Raw genomic sequence first — 24913 nt, forward strand, 5'->3', positions numbered from 1 at the left:
AATTATGCAGGTAAATGTTGTTTTATATTGCAAATAAGTTTACAAAAGAAAAAAAATTTGTGTAATGCCAACATTAATGCTATAGATGAATAACAGTGCCTTATTATCCTCAAACACATTGGGATTATTCATATCATGTTAATACAGCAAGATTAACAGTTTGAATAGCAGCTTTATTGGAATTTTTTTTGTTGTGTTTTCTTTTGAATTTTTTTCTAAACACTGGCATTTTCAACTCCCATCCACCTGAAGCTCTTCAGATTTTCTGTATTTCCACATAAGCAGTTGCATAGGTTTTAATGTAATATTATTTTATGCACTGTCAACATTTTTCAAATATTGGGATTTTCATTATGTGAATTTGAACTCTCATGGTCCAGAAACTAATCTTATTGCAGGGGTGGATTGAGGCTGTCTTCTGGGTCTTTCAGATGACGGTCAGATTTTAAAGTTTACATTGACTTGTATCAATTTTTTTCTGTTGGAAGACCATCAGAAGTGGAGGATGGATCAACAAAGACACTTTGGAATACTGTCAGAAAATATCTCTGGATCTGCTCCTGTTATTGACCATGTTACCTGTTGTACATGATTAAAAATCAGTGTTAACTGACTATGTTATTATAAGCATTATTTATTATTGCATCAAAATTGACAAAATGACCTATTTTGCATCTTTATTTTCTGTTTTTTTTGTCTGTACATTTGACAGCTTTGCTGCCTTGTTTCTTCATGCACACTGAGAAAATGCAACCACAAACATGTCTTAAATAATTTATTTCATCAATATACCAACTGAATGCTTCACTATATTGATGTTAGTTATTCTTACCACATATACAATCATAGCATATCTAGTAGGGAGAGTTAAAGATTGATTCTGAAGCCTGATGTTCTCCATAAAGCAGTTCAGCTAAGTGAATTATTTTATTATGCCTGGTCACTGTGGATTTGTTAAATCCTGAGCTGATATTACCTCCCTGGGGAGCATTCAACTCACTTGGCTGCACATATATTGTGCCCAGAACTCTCTTTCTCAATTTTACCAGCACCAACAAAACCAGGTCTCTACCCTCTGCCTCATCCTCCTTATGCATGAGTGTTTGGTGATGAGACAGAGCCATTAAAATAATGGTCTTTGCTATGACACTGATGTGAAGAACCAACCAAGGAGCTCCCATACTGGAGGAGAGCACTCTACCAGAAAAACCATGTGGTCTTATTGTGGTAGTTCATGTTACTTCACTTGTTCACAACCATAACAATTTAAGCTATTAAATTACCTGAAAATTTTAATTTCTGTCATGATCTAGGATGAATTCCATATTAATTGCACCAGTCCATAGTAAATTTTATATGCTACTTTTCTCCTCCTGCCCAGATGAGGAAGAGAGAAGAGGAAAATGCTAACAAGCTGTAGTTAGATCAATGACAGCTCTTATATCAAACTGTACTTTCAAACTGATATCAACACAATTTCATCATATTGTTAAATCATTCATGTGTATCATTGATTGCAAAAATCAACAAAAGAGAAATGTTAAAGAAATGATCCAAATATTAAGCTTACTCCACTTGTTTAGTTTTTTAGGTATTTGAACGGTGAGCATAAAAATGACATGGGGCAAAACCCAAGCAAAAAAAAAAAAAAAAAAAAAAAAAAAGGCAAAATTCACCATATCTGGCAATCTGATGAAAACAAAATGCAATTTTGGCATATAAATATCATTTTTCCCACTGCAACAAGGAGCAGAGAAGGTGACAGTGTTCACAACTTCCATTCAACCCCTGACCACTAGAACATGCAGTTGACCTCCCATCTTCCTCCTGGGTCTTGTTACAGATACTTATCCACCATCACACACAATCTCATGAGTGTTTGGATTACAACTGGACAAGTGAACGCTGAGCAAAAACCATGTATCCAATCACAATCACAAAGATGTTCCAATTTTTTATAAGACTGACAGCCTAGAATTACGATGAATCTGCCCTTCATGTGACTGCAGCATCTATGTGTCAGCCTATCAGTTGACAGCCCAAACTGGGAGTCAATTGCAAAAAGACTTGGGGTATATGTAACAACAAGTGTAATCAACAGAATTATACACACAGTCCTGCTGAGAAGATCCTCCAAAAATGACCAGAATACCTGACAGAATGATTTGGTTACTTTCCATTAGCAACTGGCAGTGTTACATGTACTAAGTCTAAACGCTGAACAATGATAATTATAGTGATACAGTGATAAATTATCCAGTGATGACTTCCATTGACACGTATGCAGCTTAAGTGGTGAGATGACCCTGAAAGGAAACCTTGAAATAGCAGACTTCAGCAGTTGTGCAGTTAGCATGTCTTATGAATCCACAACTTGTGTGAAGAGATGGCACATGCCATATGTACACAAACTTTTACAATTCAATTTGTCTAACCATTTCCCAAGTTCAAAAAGACTGGAAAGCTAGGCAACACATAGAAAATCAGTGTTTGCTTGATTGCACCACAGCTGCATGCTGACATTTCAACCGCTGGAGAAGCTGCAGTGTAAACAATATTGGCACATGTCCTTGCTCTTTTACTTGATAAGCACCTGATTTAGGCAATGTCCTTTTCCCATACTTGTCCCCAGTCCTTTGTGGATCCTATATCAATAATCCCCACTACATAGTGCAGTGACATGGAAAAGCATTTCCCTTTTTGCTGTGTTATCTCTTCTTGGTGTCTGGTGTTGAATACACTGACACAAATGAGTCCGTACTGCCAGCAGCAAGTTTTACCTGATATACAACACAGGATATTAAAAATATAATTGTAACTAGAAATAAGAAAAAATTATCAGAAAAACTATAGCATGGGATGCAAAACGATCTTCTTAATGGGGAACAATCAAAACTGTGATATACATGTACATCAAAATTTTCCAGGAAACATTAAATTTGCCTTTTAGGGCATGATAAGCCATGACAATCATTATTATGTACTGTTAGCCAGGGCAGTTAAAAACTCCAATCACACAAAAAAGTTGCTGTTCAGATTTAATGCAACAGTTGCTGTTCAGATTTAATGCAACAGTTCCTATCATTCAAGTCAGTGAAAAAATATCCCTAACTCCCTCTGTTTTCATTTAGATGCCCACTTCCTATTAAAAAAATATTCAATTAATATGCAAATGGCTATAGTTGAGCCAGCATGAAGTATTTATTTTTAAAAATGTCTAAGTTCATTTGCAGCTGTCTCTATATAATCTTACCCTGTGAGGATGAAAAGCCATGCATGAAATGGGTCCTATCCTCTGCCCCATGAAGCCATCATGATATTTGATAGTACTGAGATTGTCGCCAGACTTGTTAAACACTGTGATATATTGGTTTACTGAGCCACTGAAATACCAACAACCAAGAAGTAGCATCATTGATTTGATCAGACACAACAGTACAGAAAACAAAAACTGAAATGCCAGTAGTGGGTTTGATATAAATTACCCTGGATAACATCATACTTCCACTGCATCAAACCTTCACTTCCTTTAAAATAATGTAAGAATAAGAATGAAACTTAATATCAGAAATTAAAAGAAAAAATGAAAAACTCAAAAATTCAAAAGCCATCATAAATCTATTAATATGCAACATGTCAAAAACAAACTAGAACAGTTAAGTCAATGTAATGAATAAAATATGTATTTCAATAGCTTGCACTACAATATCAAGTATTACGCTCAATATGACACATTTTTCTATTTCAAACTCACCACGCTAACACATCTGCTACAGGATGTACCTCCAGTGACGTCAAACCTTGCTGCATCTGTATTGTGTTCACAGATTCCGTGAACCTTGGATCCCAGAATCGCACGTCACCAGCTACGCTACTACTGATGATTTTTCCATCGGCACCTTTCTGAAGGAACACCTTGACCACCCACCCTGTGTGCTCCCGTAGTGTCATCACGCGGCTGCAAGTACAATTTATACAATATCAAATCTTACCTTACCTTAGACCTTCCCACAGATGCCATGGGTCTATGTAGTTGTTCTAACTCTGTTGGGACTCACTGTGTGCAATCAGCTTCACTGAATGACACACCTCCTTTAGTTTCCAATGTACTCATATAACCACCAGTTTTTATGTACCTTACTCAATGCCAGGATGAGGTGTCATTCAGTTAAACTGATTGCATTCAGCAAGTCCCAGCAGAGTTGGATCGATCACATAGAATGATGCTGTCTCTGGGAATGGGGCCTTAGACTGCATATTCATACTAAATGACACTTGTGAGGTTTCTCTTTCCTTCTATCTGTAAAACATTGTTAGTTCCCCCTTTCCTTTTTTGTCTTAAAAAAAAAAAGAAACCTGATAAAATTAAATAACAAGGAAGCAAAGCTGTCAAATGTACAGACAAAAAACAGAAAATACAGATGCAAAATAGGTCATTTTGTCAATTTTGTCAATAATAAATAATGCTTATAATAACACAGTCAGTTAACACTGATTATTAATCATGCACAACAGGTAACATGGTCAATAACAGGAGCAGATCCAGAGATATTTTCTGACAGTATTCCAAAGTATCTTTGTTGATCCATCCTCCACTTTTGATGGTCTTCCAACAGAAAAAAATTGATACCAGTCAATGTAAACTTTAAAATCTGACCGTCATCTGAAAGACCCAGAAGACGGCCTCAATCCACCCCTGCAATAAGATTACAGCTTCTGGACCATGAGAGTTCAAATTCACATAATGAAAATCCCAATATTTGAAAAATGTTGACGGTGCATAAAATAATATTACATAATGTTTAAAGACATAAAAACCTATGCAACTGCTTATGTGGAAATACAGAAAATCTGAAGAGCTTCAGGTGGATGGGAGTTGAAAATGCCAGTGTTTAGAAAAAAAAAATTAAAAAGAAAACACAAAAAAAAACAAGACAGCACTGTTCTGACATGGGTTTATTTCCATTTTTAATACTTTTTTTTAACATAAAACAAAATAAACAGTTTACTGCAATTTTTATATGATCAACTAAGAAAATTGATGAGATGGAAAAAATATCAATAGAATAGTGTTAAATGTCCAATTTCCTCCATTCTGAGATTCTGAACATAGTGAATGATTGAATCTGACAAACTGCAATGATATGAGTTTATTTCCATTTTTGACACTTTATTACACAATACATGATAACAAGTTTACCATCATTTTTACATAATCAACTAACAATGTTGTCAAGATGCAGGAAATGTCAAACAAACACATTTACGTATCTTATTAGTTCAATAATGAGACTGTTAACATGCCTAAGAATTGAATCTGAGGAAATGTGAAAAAACAGCATAACTTCTAAAATAATGGCCCGATTATGCTGATTTTCGAACTCAACCTGCGTTTTAGTAAGATTGACCACTCCTGTGAGTTTAATGACAATTGGCCCATCTGTTTTTCTTATATTGTGTTTACAGTGTTGCATATATGCTGAAAAATGAAAAAAACAGCATAACTACTAAAATAGTGGCCTGATCATGCCGATTTTCGAACTTGACCTGCGTTTTAGTAAGATAGATTACTCCTGTGAGTTTCATGACAACAGGCCTAACGGTTTTCCTTAAAATGTGTTTACAGGGTTGCATATATGCTGAAAAGTGAAAAAACAGCATAACTTCTACAATAATGGCCCGATCATGCTGATTTTCGAACTTGACCTGCGTTTTATGAATATTCATCAGCTCTGTAAATATAAAGCCAAAAAGTAAAACTGCCCTCCACTTATCGTGTTTACAAGGAAAGTGCACGGCGACGACAGACGCAGGTGATGGCAATATGTACAGACACATCTGTGTCTGTACATAAAAATGAAGATTAAATCTTACATTGGATACTGGCAAAGGGTAAATGATATGAGCTCCAACTTAAATATAATATACTGATAAAATTCCTAAGTTGCCTTTGCAGTAAAAACTAGCTCATAGCAAGAATGAGGAGCAAATTACCACATCTTGTAATACTTCTAAAGTTTATGGCAAAATATTTTAATTTACAATATTTCATGACAGCTTATTTGTACTGAAAATGTACCATTCTGTAGGTGATAGCCTCCTGTCATAAAGCCTCACAGACCCATCTCCACATCCTGCAATGACTAGAGAACTTCTGGCACTATCACTTGCAAGGCTGGTAACACAGCTATCAGCACCAGTTGGGATATCCTTAAAGAAAAAGCAACTGTCTTAATGCCAATTTGTTTGAACACACTACTTGCCTCCAGATATGACAACTACTTGTACCTTCATTATCAGCTTAATTATATCAAATTTAAGATTAACTGACACAAAGAAGATAATTCATAGTGATAAAATAATTGCAATTTGCTTCATGGAGATTTCTTGGAGATATGTACCTGTACTTTGAGCTCACTCTGTGTGTCCCATATCCTGATAATTCTGGCATCTCCAGAAGCCAGCAACTTCTCAGACTCCTGCTGCCAGTCCAGCACAAGACCAGAACCTGAAGACAAAAATAAATAAATAAATAAATAAAATTTTTAAAAAATAAATAAAAACATCTTCTACATGATTGGACAAAAGTGCAGCTCTGATCACTTCTTCGTATTCTGTTAGTGCGAGGTGAATGTCATTTTCAAAGTTACAGGCGCTTAATAAAACAGTTTATAAACCATTTGAAAATGGCTAGTCATTAAGGATTCAGGGGCACTGCACGTAAATCAACAGAGGAAGTGATAACAGAAGGAATCTCTAACTTTAATGTACATCATCTTGAATCATCTGCTATATCTGCAGTATTAACCATATGCATGTAACTCAGTTTCATCAAACCACACATAAACAGATAAAAAATCTTCAGCCACAACACATCATCTTAAGCAATCGACAAAATTTCTAACGTGATCTGGCATTTTCTAAATGTTCACAAAAAAACAGCAACGCCACCTGTAACAGTTCTAACTACAGAAAAGATGCATCTAAAAAACAACAAACTATCACTTTTAACATCCACCTACACTACAAGAGAAATTGACACGAAATTGATTTCTATGTGGAAACATGGTAATTTTTGGCACTGTAACATAAATGATTTGTTTTTGATGGACAAATGTAAAATTCCTGTGACAGTAGTTTACTGGAAATGTCAGATGATCAAAACAGTGCCTAAAATTCACTTTAAATGGCAGAGCTAATTATCATGCCAACTTTATAGCTATGCCTTGATCAATAGATAATGAGATCATTTTAAGCACAAGCACAGTTCAATAATTTATATAATTCACATGCACAAATCAAAACTATTGGTTAACACTACAACTGCCATGCACCAGATAGTGGATTGAAAATTAAAAGAACACTCAAATCAAACATAGGTAAAATCTTGTTCACATCAGTTCTATGTTAGGTCATTTAAAATTAATCCAATTACCAAGTGACCTAACAGTCCTCTCTTTAAATATCCCTCTCCAAGTGGCTGCATTTTGAAATTATTACCCTCTCAATTGTTTTGTGTTGTGGAAGGCAATATAGGGGTTTCTCATTTTGTTTGGCTAGTGACCATACTCAAAACTTAAATTAAAACTGATGTTCACAAGGCTTGAGAAAATTGCATTTCTAATGTATGTTGCCTCAGTAGCTGCCCAGTCAAAAATTGACGTGGATATTTAATTTCATTTTTAAATTTATATTTATATATAACTTTTTAATTGTTTGTTGTAAATGTCCACTTTAGATTCATCACTATATCAGAGATAACAATGAGCTACTAATCAAATTCATGAGTTTTTTTTCCAAAGTGAATATTAAACCAACTGTATATATACCACAGTAGTCTAAGAGAGGGCTCGTTTGCAAAATTTCTACAGATTTTACAGCAAAGCAATTCATCCTGGCAAAGAATATGAAAAATATGGCAAAAAAGGTCGAAAACAAAAGATACAACAAACCTAAAGTTAGTTTTGACTGTAGGCTAAATGGACAAAGACTAATGTTTAACTCAGAAGAACATGTAAATAAATAAAGTTACATCTAAGTGGAAGCAGCATGAACTAAATTTCTTGAAAAAAAAAAAAAAAAAAAAAACACGGTATCTAAACTAGCAATTCTGGCAAGTGTTTCCAAGACAACAACAACAACTAAAATGTGCCAAGAAGCTTTGTTTTACCAATTACGCCTAGTGGTAGAGCTGCAGAAGTTTTGCAAACATTCAGAGGTTCTTTTAGCTTGACTTTGTTCTTGTAAAAAGACATCCTAGAGATACCTCCAAAGCTTCTACTTCTCTTTAAAGGCGAGGCCATTGCAAGCTCTGATACCAGACCTGAGACAATATACATTGGATAGATTTAATAACCACAGAATGATGTAATCATGACCTCAATTCAATCACATTGTAAATAAATCTCTTTTGGGTTTGTCACATGCATGCACGCAAGCACGCACGCACACACACTAATCCACCTTGCTTGGACACTGGACTAAGAAGCACTCATAATTTTATTTTTTAACTTAGCTGTATCTAAAATTATTTTCTAATCACCTAACATCCGACTTTTGACTAAGAGCAAAAAATCTGACCACAAATAAAGTAAATATTCTACTTTTGGGCCACATTTGTATAACTGAGCATGATAATGAGTATTATTTCTGCTTCATACAAGATATCTACCTTTGACTTGGGTGTACATAAAAATTTACAAACTCTACTCTTGCCATTATCAGCAAGGAATAAAAGCATATTCTTTTCTGAATAAAATAGTGCTCAACAGTTCAAATACAAAGTTTCTAAATTAGCTGCACAATGCATACTGAAGACTACAGGCACTGCCAATGGGACATTTCATGCTAAATTCTATTATCTAAGACCACAAGTGCAATACCATGCACACTACTTTGAAAAATTGCAAACAAAGCTCACCCATTCCATTACTACCAATTTAAATAAAAAGTGACTAGAAAAGTACAGTAAACTAGACCATTTATCTCTACAGATAAAATTTTTAAAAAACCACTTATCAAAAGATAAGCAAAAATGTTCATTAGCTTGGTAGTTAGATCATAAATAAAAATGATCCAACACAAGCTAAAAAAGTCTGATGAAGGCCTATGTCCAGGTTGGCCATATGTTAACAGTATGAATTTTTTTTTTTTTTTTTTTTTGTCTTGTGTTTGATAATTTTCATTTATTATCAAAAGAAAGTTTAATTCACAGATAGAAATTCTACAATAATACTGGGCATACATATCAGTACCTCTAGTTGAGGGCAGCATGTCAGATAATGCCTGCCATGCTGTGACCATCTCCTGAGTTCCTTCTTCCAATTCTCCACTGTAGTTACGCCACAGTCTCACAGCACCATCATCTGAAAACAATTCAATCTCATAAATAGGCAAAACTCGAAACAATCATGATTTGTTGTTTGGCAGCATAAATACAGGTTTAAATAAATAAAAAAACTTTTAATATCTTTTATTTGCATGTCTCATTTTTTAAAAAGGCAAAATATTTTACCTGATCCCATTAACAGCAGAGCTTTGTCATGGCCATTGACAAAATCCATGGAGGTGATTCTGCTGTGTTTAGGGTTTGTGTTAAAAAAGTAGTTGAGCCTAGTGCCTTGCTCCCATTCCCAAATGCTGAAAATTAATTTTTTCTCAATACATCATTCATGTTTTCATACTTGAGAAAAATTAATACCGGCGTCACAAACAATTCCTTCGATACTACTTGAACACTCTATATGCATATTTGGATTATACATACATCAGACTATATAATTGCAAATGATTATCTACTTTGCCTAATGATATTCAAAATATCTGAACTATTCCCCCCAACCTTCTTGCTTGGCCCACTCACCTGACACCTTCCTTGTCTGCCACAGCCAAGTGGGGTTCATAAGGGTGGAATTTTATCACAGAAGGACTGCCAAGGTTTTTGTTAATAAACACTTGATCATCTACACGATTAAAACCTGAAAATAAAACAAAAACTAACAGCATTAAGGATATGAGGAGAATATGAAAAGGACAACACATTGATTCATAAAGATAACAATCCACAGTTCAAATGCATGGTTTATCAACTTGGTAAAATATAAAGTACAATACCTTCTTCTGACAGGAAGGGAGCTACTTTGCACTCATATTAAAAAAAAAAAACTAAGAAGGAATAATATCCCTTCTTTGCTTGCACCACATTGAATATACATAGATGAACATACTATGACAGTCAGATACTAACTTGTACAAGCTTCTACTGTACACATTTGACAAATTTCCTATGTAAGCACCCAGTTGAGAACCCACCTCCCTATCTTTACACTGTATTTACTTTATACCTTGCACAAAGTTACTCCAGAAAAAAATATCATGCATGGGACAGATAGTAGGTGATGAACAGAACTTAGGTCAGAAAGAAGTGAAGCACCCAGGAGGCGATTTCCGTAACAAACCTGCTCTTTCCTGCTCCTCTCTGGCCTCTCTCCTGATGCAGCCATTCCTCATGTAGCGATACTCTCGTTCTAAATAAGACTCGCTATCGGCCTCAGTTTCATCCCCAGCTTTCATGATTGGCTGAGCAAATCTTTTGCAGCACCAGTCAAAGAACTCTGTAGAAACTATCTGCTCTTTGGTTGGAGAGTTCCCAGAGGTAGGACTTGTTACTTCTTCATCCGATTCTTCCACCTGTTGATATCAATTTTTACCATTAAAACAAGTATATGCATTGATAAGGAATGAAGCAGTATTCTAAAGACAGCATAATCAGCAATGAAAATAAAATTGTTATGTTTTAAAATGATCAAATGTGGAGAAAGTAAATTATTGCATAGTTCTGGCATTCTCAAAACCCCAGCCTATACTTACAATTGGACCTTTGTCAAACAGTTTTCTGGTTCTGGAGTACTGAGCAGAGTACTGGTACTGCTGCCCCAGGGTCAAGGCCCCAGGACTCCTAGGGTCTCCACCCCCTCTCATATTGATTGGCGGGCTAGCACCAGTCTGAAATCCTTTCACAGGTGAGTTCTCAGTGCTGAGGACAAAGCAGAACAAATCCTTATCAGTTAAAAGGAAAATAAATTAAGTTGCTTATTAATACTTTCTACTTTCAAAATGTTGTGATTCATTCCATAAAATTTGCCAATTTTTATTTCAAAACAAAATCAATCATTCTGATAAGTGCCCATCCAGGTGAAGATGTTTCTTTGTATGGAAATGATTGTTTATTTACTTTGTAGTCATGTGGGCTGATGCCTTCCCAGATGGACTGGAGGGGGCCGAGTGGCTGGCCTGATGCTTGCCATTACTGGGGCCTACAGGGCGAGGACGTGCACCTATGGTAGCCTGGAAGGAATAATTAACATCTTTACTCTATAATGAACATCAGAGAGGAATGAAGGGAAAAAAAATCACATTATTTTTAAAAGAAGCTGGCAGTCATATTTTAATAAATGGCACACTATGGGACAGTTAGGATTATTAATGTCTACTGCAGTCTGTATTACACTGATTGATGTGCAGCAATTTTGCCGACAAATAATGCATAGTACTGTAGCAACATAACCACTGCCAAGACACGACTTGAATTCTCACTTTTAAATTCTAAATTCAAGGTGGAGTCCGCTTCAACTGAATCAGTGCTTGGACTTATTTTCCTACTCATTTCTGACCCATTCCTCCCACAATCCCCATACCTTTGTATTAATGGCATCAACCACAGTTTTGGCCAGGTCGGCCACCTCCTTAAACGGGTCCATGGAAAGCTGGAGCAGACATTTCCAGATGTTACCGTACACATTCCCATGCCCTGACACTATGGAGCTGATGTTGGTGTTGGAACTGGTCCTTCTCAGGCGGTCCATTCCCAGACTGTCCAGGTTGCCAGAGCTCTCAAAGCTGCTGCTGGGACTGCTGTTGTAGCTCATGATGGGACTCACAGCTGGGCAAGTGAGACAAATGTCTAATTGAGATAATCTACGGTGAGGCTACCTTATATATAATACTTTAAAGCTTTGAAGCAATCTATTTGAGCACAACTGTGAATGGATTCATTCTAGTGTCTGCTCAAAAGTTAACATTTTAGAGTGGTTGTTATGTTAATTTGTTAAAGTCTCCAATTCACTCATTTCAAATTACTAGAATGCTAACTATATAATATCACTGCTAAGAGCATCAATGCTTTCTATAAGTGAGGACACTGTACAAATTAAAGCACTGCAAACTACTGTAACTAAAATTAGCAGAAGCAGACTTTTCTTTCATGAATCTTTTTTCAAGCACATCAGCTCCATAGAGATATAAATGGATTTGCTTTTTCCCCTTTAGCAAAGGTCTTTAGCCACCACGTTAGTCACTAAATAAGTGGACAAAAAAAAAATACGCAGATATAAATTTGAAGGAATCTGAGTCAAATGGACGTGAATATAGCAGACAAAATATTCTTGAAAATTTCAGCAAAGAAAAATATCATAAAAAGGTATATTTTCTTTTGTTCATGATATTTGTGGAAAAACATGAAGAAAGAAAATGGCAATTGAACCTCTGATCTTAATAAAAGAGAATTACAAAAAAACTTGTGAAACTAATGAAATAATGAAAATGTCCATCTTTAATACGGAAATAAGAAAAGATGAGTAATGATAATTCCAATGCATTCCTTCCTACACCACTACAAACATTCTCAAAGACAACACTGGGGAAATAAGACCAAACAAACAACAGTAACAGCAGTCAGAGTGGTTAGCAAAATACTGTACCCTAAACCAGCCCACAAATAATAAAGCAGCCACTGACAGTTAAACAGGTTGACATTTAACCAGGGTTAGAACTCGATATATCCAACAATCATTGAAGTCTATAACCATCCAAGGGCTGCTTAACATTTAAACCTAAAGTCTACACATTACCTTTATTCATTCACATTAAAAATTACAAGAAAATGGTCAAAACCATACTTTCAATGATTGTTGTTGGATACATGTCATAAACGTGTCCAAAGCATTCACATATTGATATTTATCTAAACTATTACTCAACTGGTGCTGAAGAGACATCACAGAGACAGATAAAAGTAGTGTCACTGTGTTAACATTACTGACTTGGCAGCCAAATATCATAATCCATAAAGTCAAAGCTCTTCAAAATTTTAGGAAATGAAATTTTGTCAGTTTTTTTATTACAGTTTTCATTTTGTTTTGGATAATATTTTTGGATAATAATCAATATGTATAAGGTTTATATGTCTGACTCATTGAATATAAAAAGATATACAAGATACAAAAAGGCGGATGTGGATGTTTTGATTAATGCAATGAAGATAAAAAAATTCAGAGGTTTATAGCCTGTGGATAAAGCCAAACAGAACCTAAACAAAAAGGAAATATATGAATATATGAACCAACTGAACTATGAATAACTTAATGCCAACCCATCACCAGCAATTAGGATCATATTAGCTTCTGTATCACATATCTCAGAGGTTGACCTGATACTTCTGTTCATATATTTAGGCATATTCATATGGACATTATATCTGTCTGAGTTCAATGTCATTTGTCTTAAATGACGTACACTTACACCTTAGCAGCAAGTCCCTGCACCTCATTCAGACTCTGGTGGAGACAACTGAGGCTGAGAAAGAAATGGGTCTCAGTAACAGCAGCTCTTAAGGTTGAAAAACACTTTTCAGAACCAACTATTCGGGTACAGACTTAGAGCTTACTTTGGTCAGTTGCAAACAATGCAAGCAAACCATTTGAAAAGAAAAATATGGATTCAGAAGCAATATGATTCTATCTTTTCTACCAACTCATATGCACCATAGCCACATGCATATAATATTACCCAGTTTTTTCAAGTTGCCTGCAGAGCCAGAATGCCTTAGACCTGGAGCAGGGGCTGGGTTAACACTATAGAAACCTACATGTAAAACTAGGAGAGTCAACACAGGTTTTTAACTACCAAAATGCTCTAAGGTTTTAAAAAATACATTAAACCTTTGGCAAAAACTAGAAATTTTGCAAGTGCACATTCTTTATTTCTAATTAACAAAAAGAAAATTGGTTTCACCAGAGAAGTATGAAGGCAAAAAAGGTCCCCTTTCTTACAGAGGGAAAGGGAGATGTTGGTAAATATTTGATAACTCTCCAAATAGAATGCAAATGTGAAAGACAGAACAGAAAGCTCAGTGCTTAAGAAAATTTTAACTTTTAACCACACATATAATTTTCCATTTTCACCCATGCCATTAATGTAACATTAAATTAAGAGAAAATAATTTATTCAGATATTGACATTATACACATTAATACCCATTAGTGTATAAGAACCAGCATTTCAGGACTTTTTAAAACAAGTGTTTTGCAAAGTTGTCATAATATTATACTTCTTGAAACATTATTCTTATAAAACCTCAAAAAATTGGAAAAACTAACTGAATTTTACAATTTTGACACATTCATTTTACCTGTACTATGTAACCCCAGGGGATGGTTCCCGACATTCCACCCCCCTGGGGCTGCAGACACTGTGGCATAATGTTGCTGGTCTCGCTGTCTTTCCTCTTCTATGAACTGGTAGGCCACAGCAGAAAACTGGGTCTCAAACTGCTGGACCAGTCCACCTAGTGCCACTACCAACTCCTACAAGTGATATACATTTATCAATGTATTTCTAATCAATATCTAAACCAAAAAGGCTGGTAAGATCACTGGGTAAGAGGAGCAGAGAAAACTTAAAAAGTTCTTCTTTACACATTTACCTTTTCCTTGCAATGGAGAATGATTTCAAACATATCAAAAACTGTATCTTCAGCTATGGTAAAAAATTTAAAACAACATAATTTTTCAAACTCTATCACGGTGATTGATCTTTTGAAAAATTAGTTATTTGTCTGAAGATTATAAAATAATATCAATGTCACACCAGAATGAGATCCGTACCTTTCTGACCAGTGGGCTTCCATCTTGTACAATGGTAAGAAGCATCATCCCGACATTGTGATCCACATTGTTAGCGTGGTCTGTCCTCTCATGGGTGCTGGTGATAAAAGTGCCCAGTGCATAGACCGTGGAAGCCCGTACCTGATAAGAATCAGAGCACTATCACTAGGAGGCTTTCATCAGTCTCGCATGCAAAAACTGTCAAAGCTTAACACATACCTTGACTTTTAACATGTGTTATATCAAGTGAAAAAAGCACTGGCTAGTTGACCATGTGCGTGCTGAGTGAACTACAGTAAGAGTGCATGTTTTCACTAGTACATCATATTCATCTAGGTCCACAACATCTAAATATCTACCTTAACCTACAGAGATAAAACTGTCATTTAGTGGGAAAAAAATGGCCCGAGGTCCAGGGGGCACCTAGGCCAATAATCATTTTGGGTCCCAAAAAGTCATAGATCTGCCGGTAGTCAGAAAATATCATCCCTAATTTTATGGGTTAAAAAGGTACCCAAGATTTTGTTTACAAATAGACACAACATGTGTTTTTATCCACCATTCTACCACAATAAGTGCCCTCCCTCTGTCTGGCCTGCACTACACTGTCCTCACCTCTGGGGTTTTGTCATTCAGTAAAGTGTACAGTTTTTCATGGGCACTGTCCCTCACTCCGCACCACCTGGCTGCACTGAAGTTGGTCCAGATCTAATAATAATAATAATAATAATAATAATAATAATAATTACAACAAACACACTGATGTTCTGACTATAAATCTGTAACTGTGTCAGTGACATTTAAAATATTAACAAAGAAATGCTCAGTTTAAAAATGTCATCTTTTATATTTAAAATACATAACACCAGAAATACTAAATATAATATATTTGCTTTTTTTTTTCCTATCTGTGCCTAGTCATAGCCCACCTTGCCCAGGCACAGTGCCAGCCATTGTCTTAGCTGTGCATTGGAACTGTCCAGCTGTTCCAGGCAGATAGAGATCAAATTCCCCTGCATAGCGGCTTCCTGCAAGTGGAAAAGCTTCCATGATAATGAATCAAGAATAATTTGTGAAGAATCAAAACAAGACAAATGACACAACAGACTAGATACTAAAAGCCAAGGTGTAGTAACAATGTTATTGAATTAATGATCAAATACACTACCATGGCCGTTATCAGCATAGTGTATATGCATACTGACATAACAACATAACATATTATTTTATTATTCTAGCTGTACACCGTGTTGTTTTACCTGGCCAGGCTGGTACTTGTTCACTATCATTGCCAGGACAAATGCTGCCATGGTTCGATGTTCTGCCTTAAATTTACAAAAACTTCATTACTTTGTCAGTCTGACTCTAAGCCAAAAACTTTTCACCTGGCTCCTTGGGATGCCAGATGACAAAGTAGAAACTTGGCTAGTAACTGATTAAATTTTAAAAATTTCATTGCGGCATGGGGCCAATGCTAACATCACAGACCTCTGGGTATCAATAAAATTCTATCATCATAGTTCATACATATTTCAATTATCTACGAACCATATTTCATTGATAGTCTGTCTCCATTTGAAAGCAAAAAATCCAATATACAAAAAGAATTACATCGAGACGGGCACAAATTTCTTGCATTCAAATCCCCTTTTCTATCCTGTAAATATCATATAATGCATACAGAGGTTGCAATATGTAAACAATTTGAAATAAGTCTTTGATCTCTTAACATAAGTTACCACCACGTTCATACATCTTAAATTCTACATAAATTTGTAAACATTAACTGCATACATATATCAATAAGATAATTAACTTTAAAAGAAAATCTCCAAGCATTTACATATTAAGCATCTGCATGTGCAAGCCCATTTGCAGGACTAAGTACTTACTGGCATGTAAGGATCTGCTAGAACTGACAAGAAATATTTGTGGCCATTATCCTTTACAAGGTCTGCTTGACAAGACTGGAAAAAAAAGATGACAAAGACACTAGTTGCATGATTGACCAGTATAAAGTTGTCTTTTTTTCTTATAAATCTTATCTTTATTGTCACAGCCGTCTGTTATTGTAGCAGGTTATAAATGTACATATTAATTTCATTGTGTTCATTCTTTGTCATATTCTACTGACTAAGGACTCCAATGATCACCTTGTCCACAGCTAATATCTTGGCCCATATGAACACTAACAGTGGCCTCAGCTCCCTGGCTGAGCTCTGCAGTAGTTTCAGCACATACGGAAATATACCAACTGACAAGGCCTGGAAAGGAACACTTGAAATTATATGTATAATCAACCATTTTGATCACAGCCCTACTGAGTAAACATACTGAAAATATACAGATATACAGAATAAATCTAAAGTGATTCATTAACAACAAATGGTTGAAGATAAAAGAAAAAATGTCTTTGCAAGTACAAGATACTATTTTACATACCATTTGTTAGGTAATGATGGGTGTTTGTAAAATTTGCCATATATTAAATGGAAACTTAGTGACTGAACTCTTTCACATAACATTATTAGTTTTTAAAGGTTTTCACGAAACCTGCCCTGGTTCAATGGTTACTGACTCATTACTTGCACATTTCAATATAAGCAGGTCCACTTACAAGACTGACTGCCCAGGAACCCAGGTCCAGAAACCTTCCCAAGAGATCCAGAGCTCGTAGTCTATGGACTTGACTCAGTAATACCTAGTAGAAAAATAACATAAATTATGTTTCAAATAAATAAACATTTCAAATTCTATTATAAAAGCTAATAAAGGAATAAGGTTCTGTTTTGCTTATTATCACAAGAACTGTCAACTATACTGTTCTCAAAGTAACTAAAATCTTTTTTCTTTTCGAATTATGAAGTTATCAAAGTAAACAAAATCAATTGCTAATTAGTTTTTCAATTAGTGATTCTTTAAGTAACTGAGAACCTTAGGTTTTCAACATCTTATCATCAAGGACAAAGTAAGCCTACAAGCTACAGGATTCAAAAGTACTCCGTCTTGTAAATACCTATGACGATGACCAAATAAGACGTACTGTAACATTTTATATCTATAAAGTTTATGTTTAAAATGTTTTATTAATATTCGAGTGTATCAGTGTACAACACAAGACCTTATGGCTGTATTCCCAGAGCTTTTAGATCGATCTATCCCCGCGGGGAGTCTCACTAGATTAATGTCAGATAATCCGGCTTAAATGTCCGTACCGGCTACTACAAGCTGTAAGGGGGTAATTAACTTTTGTGTCCGCCCGGCTGACAGCTATTTAGCGTGAACCCCCAGGGAGTTAAGTCGATCTAAAGTAGATCGATCTAATCTCTGGAAATGGGGTCTATGAGCTCAGCTGAAGACCTCTAGGCTTACCTGAAGCACAATGGGAAGTTGTTCAGGTGGACTCCTCAGCTCTGAACCATATGACAGCCACACCTGAAATGCTGTGAGCTGCTCCGCAAAGAATGGACTGTGCTGAAATGTGCTGCTTTCATCCAAAATCCCCGTCAGTTGTGACAGACACAAGTCTAGGGCCAGATCCCATGCTTGCCTTGATGGGAAAAAATAGTCTTAGATGTGGATACAGGAGCAAATATTGAATTGTCATCATGTTGAACTTCACATCACTAAGGAAGTACATTTCAGTAACAAGAGAAGCAAAATAGTCTGACAACCTTCATATTTCATATTCAAATGTATTCATATTATATCTACGACTTAATTATATTATAATCACAAGTAAAGAAATAAAAGTTATATCCCTCTCTGTAACCATCAAGGCCAGTTAACTAACCTAAGTACCACCTTAAAACCATTTTAAAAAACAAGGAAGGGGCATCCATTTTATTGCTCACTGGTCTCAAGCATAAAGACTAAGGCTTCGTTCACATGCAATGTCTATTTTCTATTTTCTATTTTCTATTCGCGCTATCTTATGATCACGGTCTGTGGCCTGAATATCCCGGGGCGTAATTACTGGCAGCGCGAGCCAGTTACTATAAGTTACTATAAGTAACTGGCTCACGCTGCCAGTAATTACGCGGAGGGATATTCAGGGCACAGACTGTGATCATAAGACATACCGCAAATAGAAAATAGAATTTAGAAAATAGACATTGCATGTGAACGAAGCCTTACATCTGCCTTGTGCTCCCAGTATTAATTCTAAGTATAAACCTGAACTTTGAAAGCACAAGTTGAAAGTTTTGATAGACATTTACACGATATCACTAGCATCAAGCCTATAAGCATTTTTGTCCAAATCAAAAGTGAATTGATAAAAAAAATAAAATAAATAAATAAATACTGTTTAGTCCTTGACAATTTCTTAAACATTTTGTAAGTCAGTGTGTGCTAAACAATTCTGCCATTACTAAAACAGCACTCACCACATTGGGTGTTGGTAGGTAGGAGGCAGCCTGGGTGCCGAGACAGGGGTGCAATTATACGCTCTCATGATTCTCTCTGCCAGCAGAAAGTTACGGAATAAACTTGCCACGAGGAGGTCCTGGCGAAACAGTTTCTGGAACAACTCTGAAAAAAAAAAAAAAAAAAATTAACATTTGAAATTATTTTATCTGTTTGCGAATGGAGTATGCAACAAATATTCATTCAGGCCCCGAGACCTCTACCTACAAGATATTTTTCCCTCCTAATAACTGCCTCTTACAAATATTGTCAATAACCTGTAAAGTTCACTGTAAACCTAAATATGCATTTACTCACTTTAACAAATGATCAAGAAAAAAAATTTTCAAGGAAAATTTTGTTTTTCTAAAGAAATGCCTTACCCCTAGGAAGGACATTCCAAGCTATTGTATCAGTTATTGCAGTAAATATCCAGTTCAGCTCTCCAAGCATAGTCCTACGGTCATTCAACTGGCCTGGAATCCTGCAGGAAATACAGCAATTGCCAAGTTGAAATGCATCATTGGATACAGAACACACACCTTTATTTTAAGAGACAGAAGGACATAGAAGGCAGTCCCTACATCACACAAGGAATGTAAAAAGATTTCTAAAAAGGAGAATCAGGCTCATGTTTTAAAATTAAACTTTCCAATTTCTACACTAAACTAACAGAGCTTTCGGTCACTCCATGACGTTCCTCACTTTGTGTTACAATGAAATGAAAAGTTTAATCTTATAACATGATCAACAAACCACAGATGAATTTCCATCAGAAGAAACAGACTCAGTTTAAACTCTAGATTCAGTACTTAAACAGGTATACCACGTATGTACTTACAAGTAAATTTGGAGCAATTTACTTTCTCCATCACATAAATTATTGATTGTATACTTACTTGTCAACTAGCTCCATAGATATACTAGGTACTAGTTTGGCTGTGTTTTGTAATACAAACCTGGAAAACGGCAATGTAAAACAGCATTAGTAACACGTCATCATAAATGTACATAGAGTACTGCCTTACATTCACATTATTTATATCTTGTAATAACTTTATAACTGGCACTCATAAAACTACTTATAGTATTTTTTTCTATCCTAGCATAAATAATATGGTAATTACTTGATCTTATCAAATTGCTAAAATCATCAAGCTTTGGGAATCATGAAAAATTATATTTCTGTAGTCTTTGTGGTGCTTTAACTGTGTATAATAGTTATGTATTTTAATGGTTAATATGTTCTAATTTTAAGAATTTAAGATTTAGAAAAACAATGTACCTGTAAAATTTAGATTTATTTATTTATTAAAAAGATTGGGTCATGAACATACTTTTATGGAGCATGTTAATAGCTGCAATCAAATAGTGGTGTAAGGCTGACATATCTGCTAAAACCTACTAACTTGTATTTTCTTTACATCTCTCTTTCTCATCTCTCTTTTTCAGACACACACACACGCACACGCACACACACACACAGTTTGTGCACATGTACATAGCTTTACCATCTAAGGGCAATTTTGATGGGTGTAGTTAGACAAGAAGTAAAAAGATCAGCTGGAAGTTCTGGGTTCATAGGCAGGAGCTCCGTTGGGCCACAGGCTGCCAGCTGTATGCAGCTCTTCACTGCCGCTGCAGACAACATGGTTGATGGTGAACTAAAATTGTTGTTGGCAGCAGATTGTCGAGAACTAGTCTAGAAAGATTGTAAGAAAAAAATTTTATGATATTCATTTAAAGGATTGCCAATATTTTTCTCAACTTCTAAAACTGTTTAGATTTACTGTTTATCATATTTTCCAGTACAAAAGTCATAGATCTATGTCAACACATCCTGTAAAGTTGAAATTTGCCATAATTCAAAGTTTTCTATAATTTCTACATTGACTCTTTAATAATGCAAGAAGTTATTCTTTAATTTTCAAACTGAACTACCGAGCTTTTAAAGAGACATGCAAAAAAAAATATATATTTTTTTTTTAATCATTCGGAATAATAATAATAATGTTCTAACGCAATCTTGGCCAAGGAATGCATGCTATCATATTTTACAATGTAACGCAATCTTAAATTTTCACTACAAGACTTATCATGTTACAATTACATTTGAATGTCAAAATTATTGCATTCCCTCACAAAGATTGCATTCCAACATACTAATTATTGCTTTTTTTTTTGCAAAGATTGCGTTAAAGACTTCTTTTTTTGTTAATTCGATGTAAATTGATTGATTTAATAAAAAAAAAGTAAATTCTTTTCCTGAAATAAACCAGATTCAAGTAACTGGTAAAATTGGTTAAAAGTACTTTTTATATAAATATTGTACAATGTTATGTAGACTCTACCAAGTAAAACATCATAAGAAGACAAGATAAGATTGATTCCTTACATCTCCCTCTTGTTCTCTTTGCTGTGAAAACTGTTTAAAAGAATCCAGAATGATGCCAGCATTGGAGCAGTCATAGACATATATTGAAGGACTCCCCATCCAAGTCTGTAAGTCATAGACTGACAGGGGTATATACTGTGTATAACTCTGAAAAAAATTGAATTGATACCATTCAGTAAAAAAAAAAAAGAAGAGAGGCGAGTGCCAAGGATAAAGGATGACTTTATTGCTAAAATCCAATATTGTCTCTCTCTCTCTACAGTTCACACATTCTTCAACACAAATCTAAATGCATGCTTTGACAAGGGATAAACTTATATTTTACCTTATTAAAAACCCATATCTCTCCATTCACTGTAGGTCTGGGCACACCATGACCATTATAATGAAAGAGCACTCTCTCATCCTACAAAACAAAGAGAACAACATAAAGTGTAATGTATTCTACTGCTCCAGAACTAAAACCTTGACTGACTGCAACAAATCAAGAACCTTTCTTACTAATTTGCACACTAATATAGTATACTGCAAAATTTCTCAAGCCTCCATTCATCAAATAACCCACCTTTATACAACATATGCTAACTTTAAATATAATAGGTATTCACTGTCTAAACAGAGAATACCAAAATTACTAATTTGAGCATCTAACCCTTATATAATCAATACAGTAACTGACACAATATTTGAGCTTTATGTAAAAAATAATAATTTTTACCAAAATGTCAAGATGAGCATGGCTAAAAAAATACAGATCATTTGGTCATTTTTTATAATCCACGATTTTGATGAGAAAATTGTAATTAGGCTGAACAAAAATAAAAGGGGGGGGGGGGGTCATTTTCTGTAAAAGTGGACCTTTCACCAAAAAATCTTTATGTTCCTAGATTAAATTTTTATTCAGCAAAAAGGCCAGTTCGTACAATAACCCCCAACCCCAGGCTATGAGCCTGTCTCTACATTAATGACAGTTAATTTGGCATACTTTGGCATTCCGTCTGAGAGATGTGCACAACTTCTTCACTTCATCTACAGTGGGGTCCAAGCTCTGCTTATACCTGGCCCTGGGTTGCCAGCGTTCATACTGTTTCTGGAGGTTGGTGCCTATGGCTTCCAGAGCCTTCTGCGGACTCATTGAAAGTGGGTCTGAAATGAAAAAAAAAAAAAAAAATAGATATCACTTCATTTCATCATTTAAACGACGGAAACATGGTCACCCTGAACAGAATATGAAATAAATAAAATAATAAAATGCTGATACACATTAAAATATCAAAATCCTACAAAGTTAAACGCACACATGACAAGTCAAGTAATGATTCACGAGTAGGAAAAATTTGCTTTTTTTCTTAAAATTGCATCTGGCTCAATATATATATATATATATATATATATATATATATATATATATATATATATATATATATATATAATTAAAATGGATATATAACTACCAACTAAACAATTCCACTATGTACCCACCTATCCAGCACTCCAGTCTTGCACAGGGTGTAGTCTTCACAGTGTCTGGTGGGTCCACACCAACATTGAGGCACAGCACCAAGGCCACACTTACAGTCTTCATCTGCGATGAGATTGAACAGTATATTTTAATAGTAAGATTGTAAAAAAAAAAAATAAAAATAAAAAAAAAAATTGTAAAAACATTATTTTCTAACAATAAAATTCATTAATCGCCAATGTACAGTATATGTGTGTGTGTATGTGTGTGCAGACATGCATATCTATACAGTGGGGGTAATACAAGTGATAGAGCCCTTAATATACACCAACAATGGCCTTTAACAGTAAAGACACTATATATAGTCAGTTCATTTATTTTCAAGTGATCTGTTATTACTAATTTACTTGAATAGCAGACACTGATCTTAGTCACCACATAATTGACTTTAGAAAAACCTGTAAAATCAAAGACTCAGGGTAGTTCAGAATGAGTAAACTAACCAGGTTTATCTGACTCCAAGGGGACTCACTGAATGCAATCAGCTAAACAGACTAACACGCCCCCTCAAGCAGTGAGGTGGTAATTAACTTTCATGTGTCCTGGCCTTACAAAAACTACCATGATGCACATGTGCACTGTTCACACTCAAATTGAAGTAAAATGGCACATAGAAAAGAGGTACATTACTTCTCATCTGTACAGAGACGAAGCAAGGAGTCCGTTTCTGAACATGTGTTACAGCTACAAAATGTCAGTCCTTCTCATGGAATCACCAGAGAGCAGCCTTTTTGCAATTTCAGTCTCAGCAAAAACTGCAGTGCATCCAGTCAAGCACGCTCAAAAGTTCAAGAAAGCATGTTGGTCTGTTAATCTGACTGCATTCAGCAAGAGTCCCTATGGAGTTAGATTGACCTGGCTAGGTCAAAGGAACTTATTCTAAATGGCCCCTTACATGTGCAAGAAGCGGGAAGGGGGGGGGGGGTATACTACATAAGTACAAAGTTTTGTAGCTGAAGTGCTGATGCCACCTGTAATTCATATCAAATGTTGTTGTTGTTGTTGTTGTTTTCAATAATTTATGGAATATATACAGTAGAATAAGTAAAAAGGACTTCTGTTGAAACCTATTAGATCCTAACTTAAATGCACATACATCCTGTTGTTTTAACTTCACTCAAATAAACCACTGTTTCACTTCAAAAAGTTTTGAGGTCCAAATTTCAGTTGTGGGTCCATATAATTTATATACATCATGCTGTAGACTGTAGTAGGCAGCAATTTCATGCGATAAATATCATAAACCAATCACAAAAAACCTTCATCCTTTAAATATTTTTCCCGCAGAAATGCATCAGTCCTACCCTTTCTTTCATTCTCCATGTCTGCGTCACAGATTTAGTTCCTTCTATCTTCTCCATGTGCCGAGGACTCGTAAATGCAAGCGTTAGCTGCCAGTCCCCCAACTCGCTATCATTCTCTCTAAAAGTGTCCTCGACACCCTCCCCTGCCATTGTCCAACTATTCAGAAAAAACTAGCTGTTATAACAAGTCTCACGAAATAACACTATTTTGGTCAAGACTTGGAGTAAATATATGTATATTAGGAGCAATATGCACAGCGTAGACCACGAGCTTGGCTTCCATATTTATTTGTGATAATGTTGTTTATTTTCAAAAGGGGTCAGCACTGCGTCGCCCAATGTA

The 24913-nt window shown here is 35.4% G+C and overlaps 1 protein-coding gene across 3 annotated transcripts; it reads right to left on the reverse strand.

The window, feature by feature from the left end:
• Nucleotides 1-762: 762 nt before the first annotated feature.
• On the reverse strand, nt 763-24873 carry LOC106154098 (regulatory-associated protein of mTOR). 3 transcript variants are annotated; one of them, XM_087005052.1, is made up of 32 exons: nt 24571-24873; nt 23227-23329; nt 22730-22890; nt 22070-22150; nt 21745-21891; nt 20861-21051; nt 20249-20308; nt 19733-19833; nt 19331-19475; nt 18315-18492; nt 17560-17643; nt 17096-17206; nt 16835-16909; nt 16202-16267; nt 15872-15970; nt 15558-15650; nt 14943-15083; nt 14468-14642; nt 13846-13920; nt 11697-11941; nt 11234-11346; nt 10870-11035; nt 10458-10689; nt 9863-9977; nt 9515-9639; nt 9255-9365; nt 8171-8323; nt 6402-6508; nt 6080-6210; nt 3755-3958; nt 3254-3383; nt 763-2780 (listed from the first exon to the last, which is right to left on the reverse strand). In XM_087005052.1, the coding sequence occupies exons 1-32, from the start codon at nt 24718-24720 to the stop codon at nt 2709-2711; spliced, it is 4140 nt and encodes a 1379-aa protein (XP_086861178.1). In that variant the 5' UTR covers nt 24721-24873; the 3' UTR covers nt 763-2708. The 3 variants fall into 3 exon arrangements, with proteins under 3 accessions (XP_086861178.1, XP_086861180.1, XP_086861181.1); XM_087005054.1 differs by lacking the exon at nt 13846-13920; XM_087005055.1 differs by lacking the exon at nt 8171-8323.
• Between the last annotated feature and the right edge of the window lie 40 nt (nt 24874-24913).

This window comes from Lingula anatina, chromosome 2, assembly GCF_051362555.1.
Source record: "Lingula anatina isolate TDL-2025a chromosome 2, LinAna3.0, whole genome shotgun sequence".
In the NCBI taxonomy this organism is placed as follows: domain Eukaryota; kingdom Metazoa; phylum Brachiopoda; class Lingulata; order Lingulida; family Lingulidae; genus Lingula; species Lingula anatina.

Coding starts and splice junctions, on each gene's coding strand:
- LOC106154098 (XM_087005052.1), bottom strand. CDS start 24,720: ATGGCAGGGGAGGGTGTCGAGGACACTTTTAGAGAGAATGATAGCGAG. Junction 23,330..24,570: donor CATGGAGAATGAAAGAAAGG/GTAGGACTGATG, acceptor ATCTCATCGCAG/ATGAAGACTGTAAGTGTGGC. Junction 22,891..23,226: donor AAGACTGGAGTGCTGGATAG/GTGGGTACATAG, acceptor TTTTCATTTCAG/ACCCACTTTCAATGAGTCCG.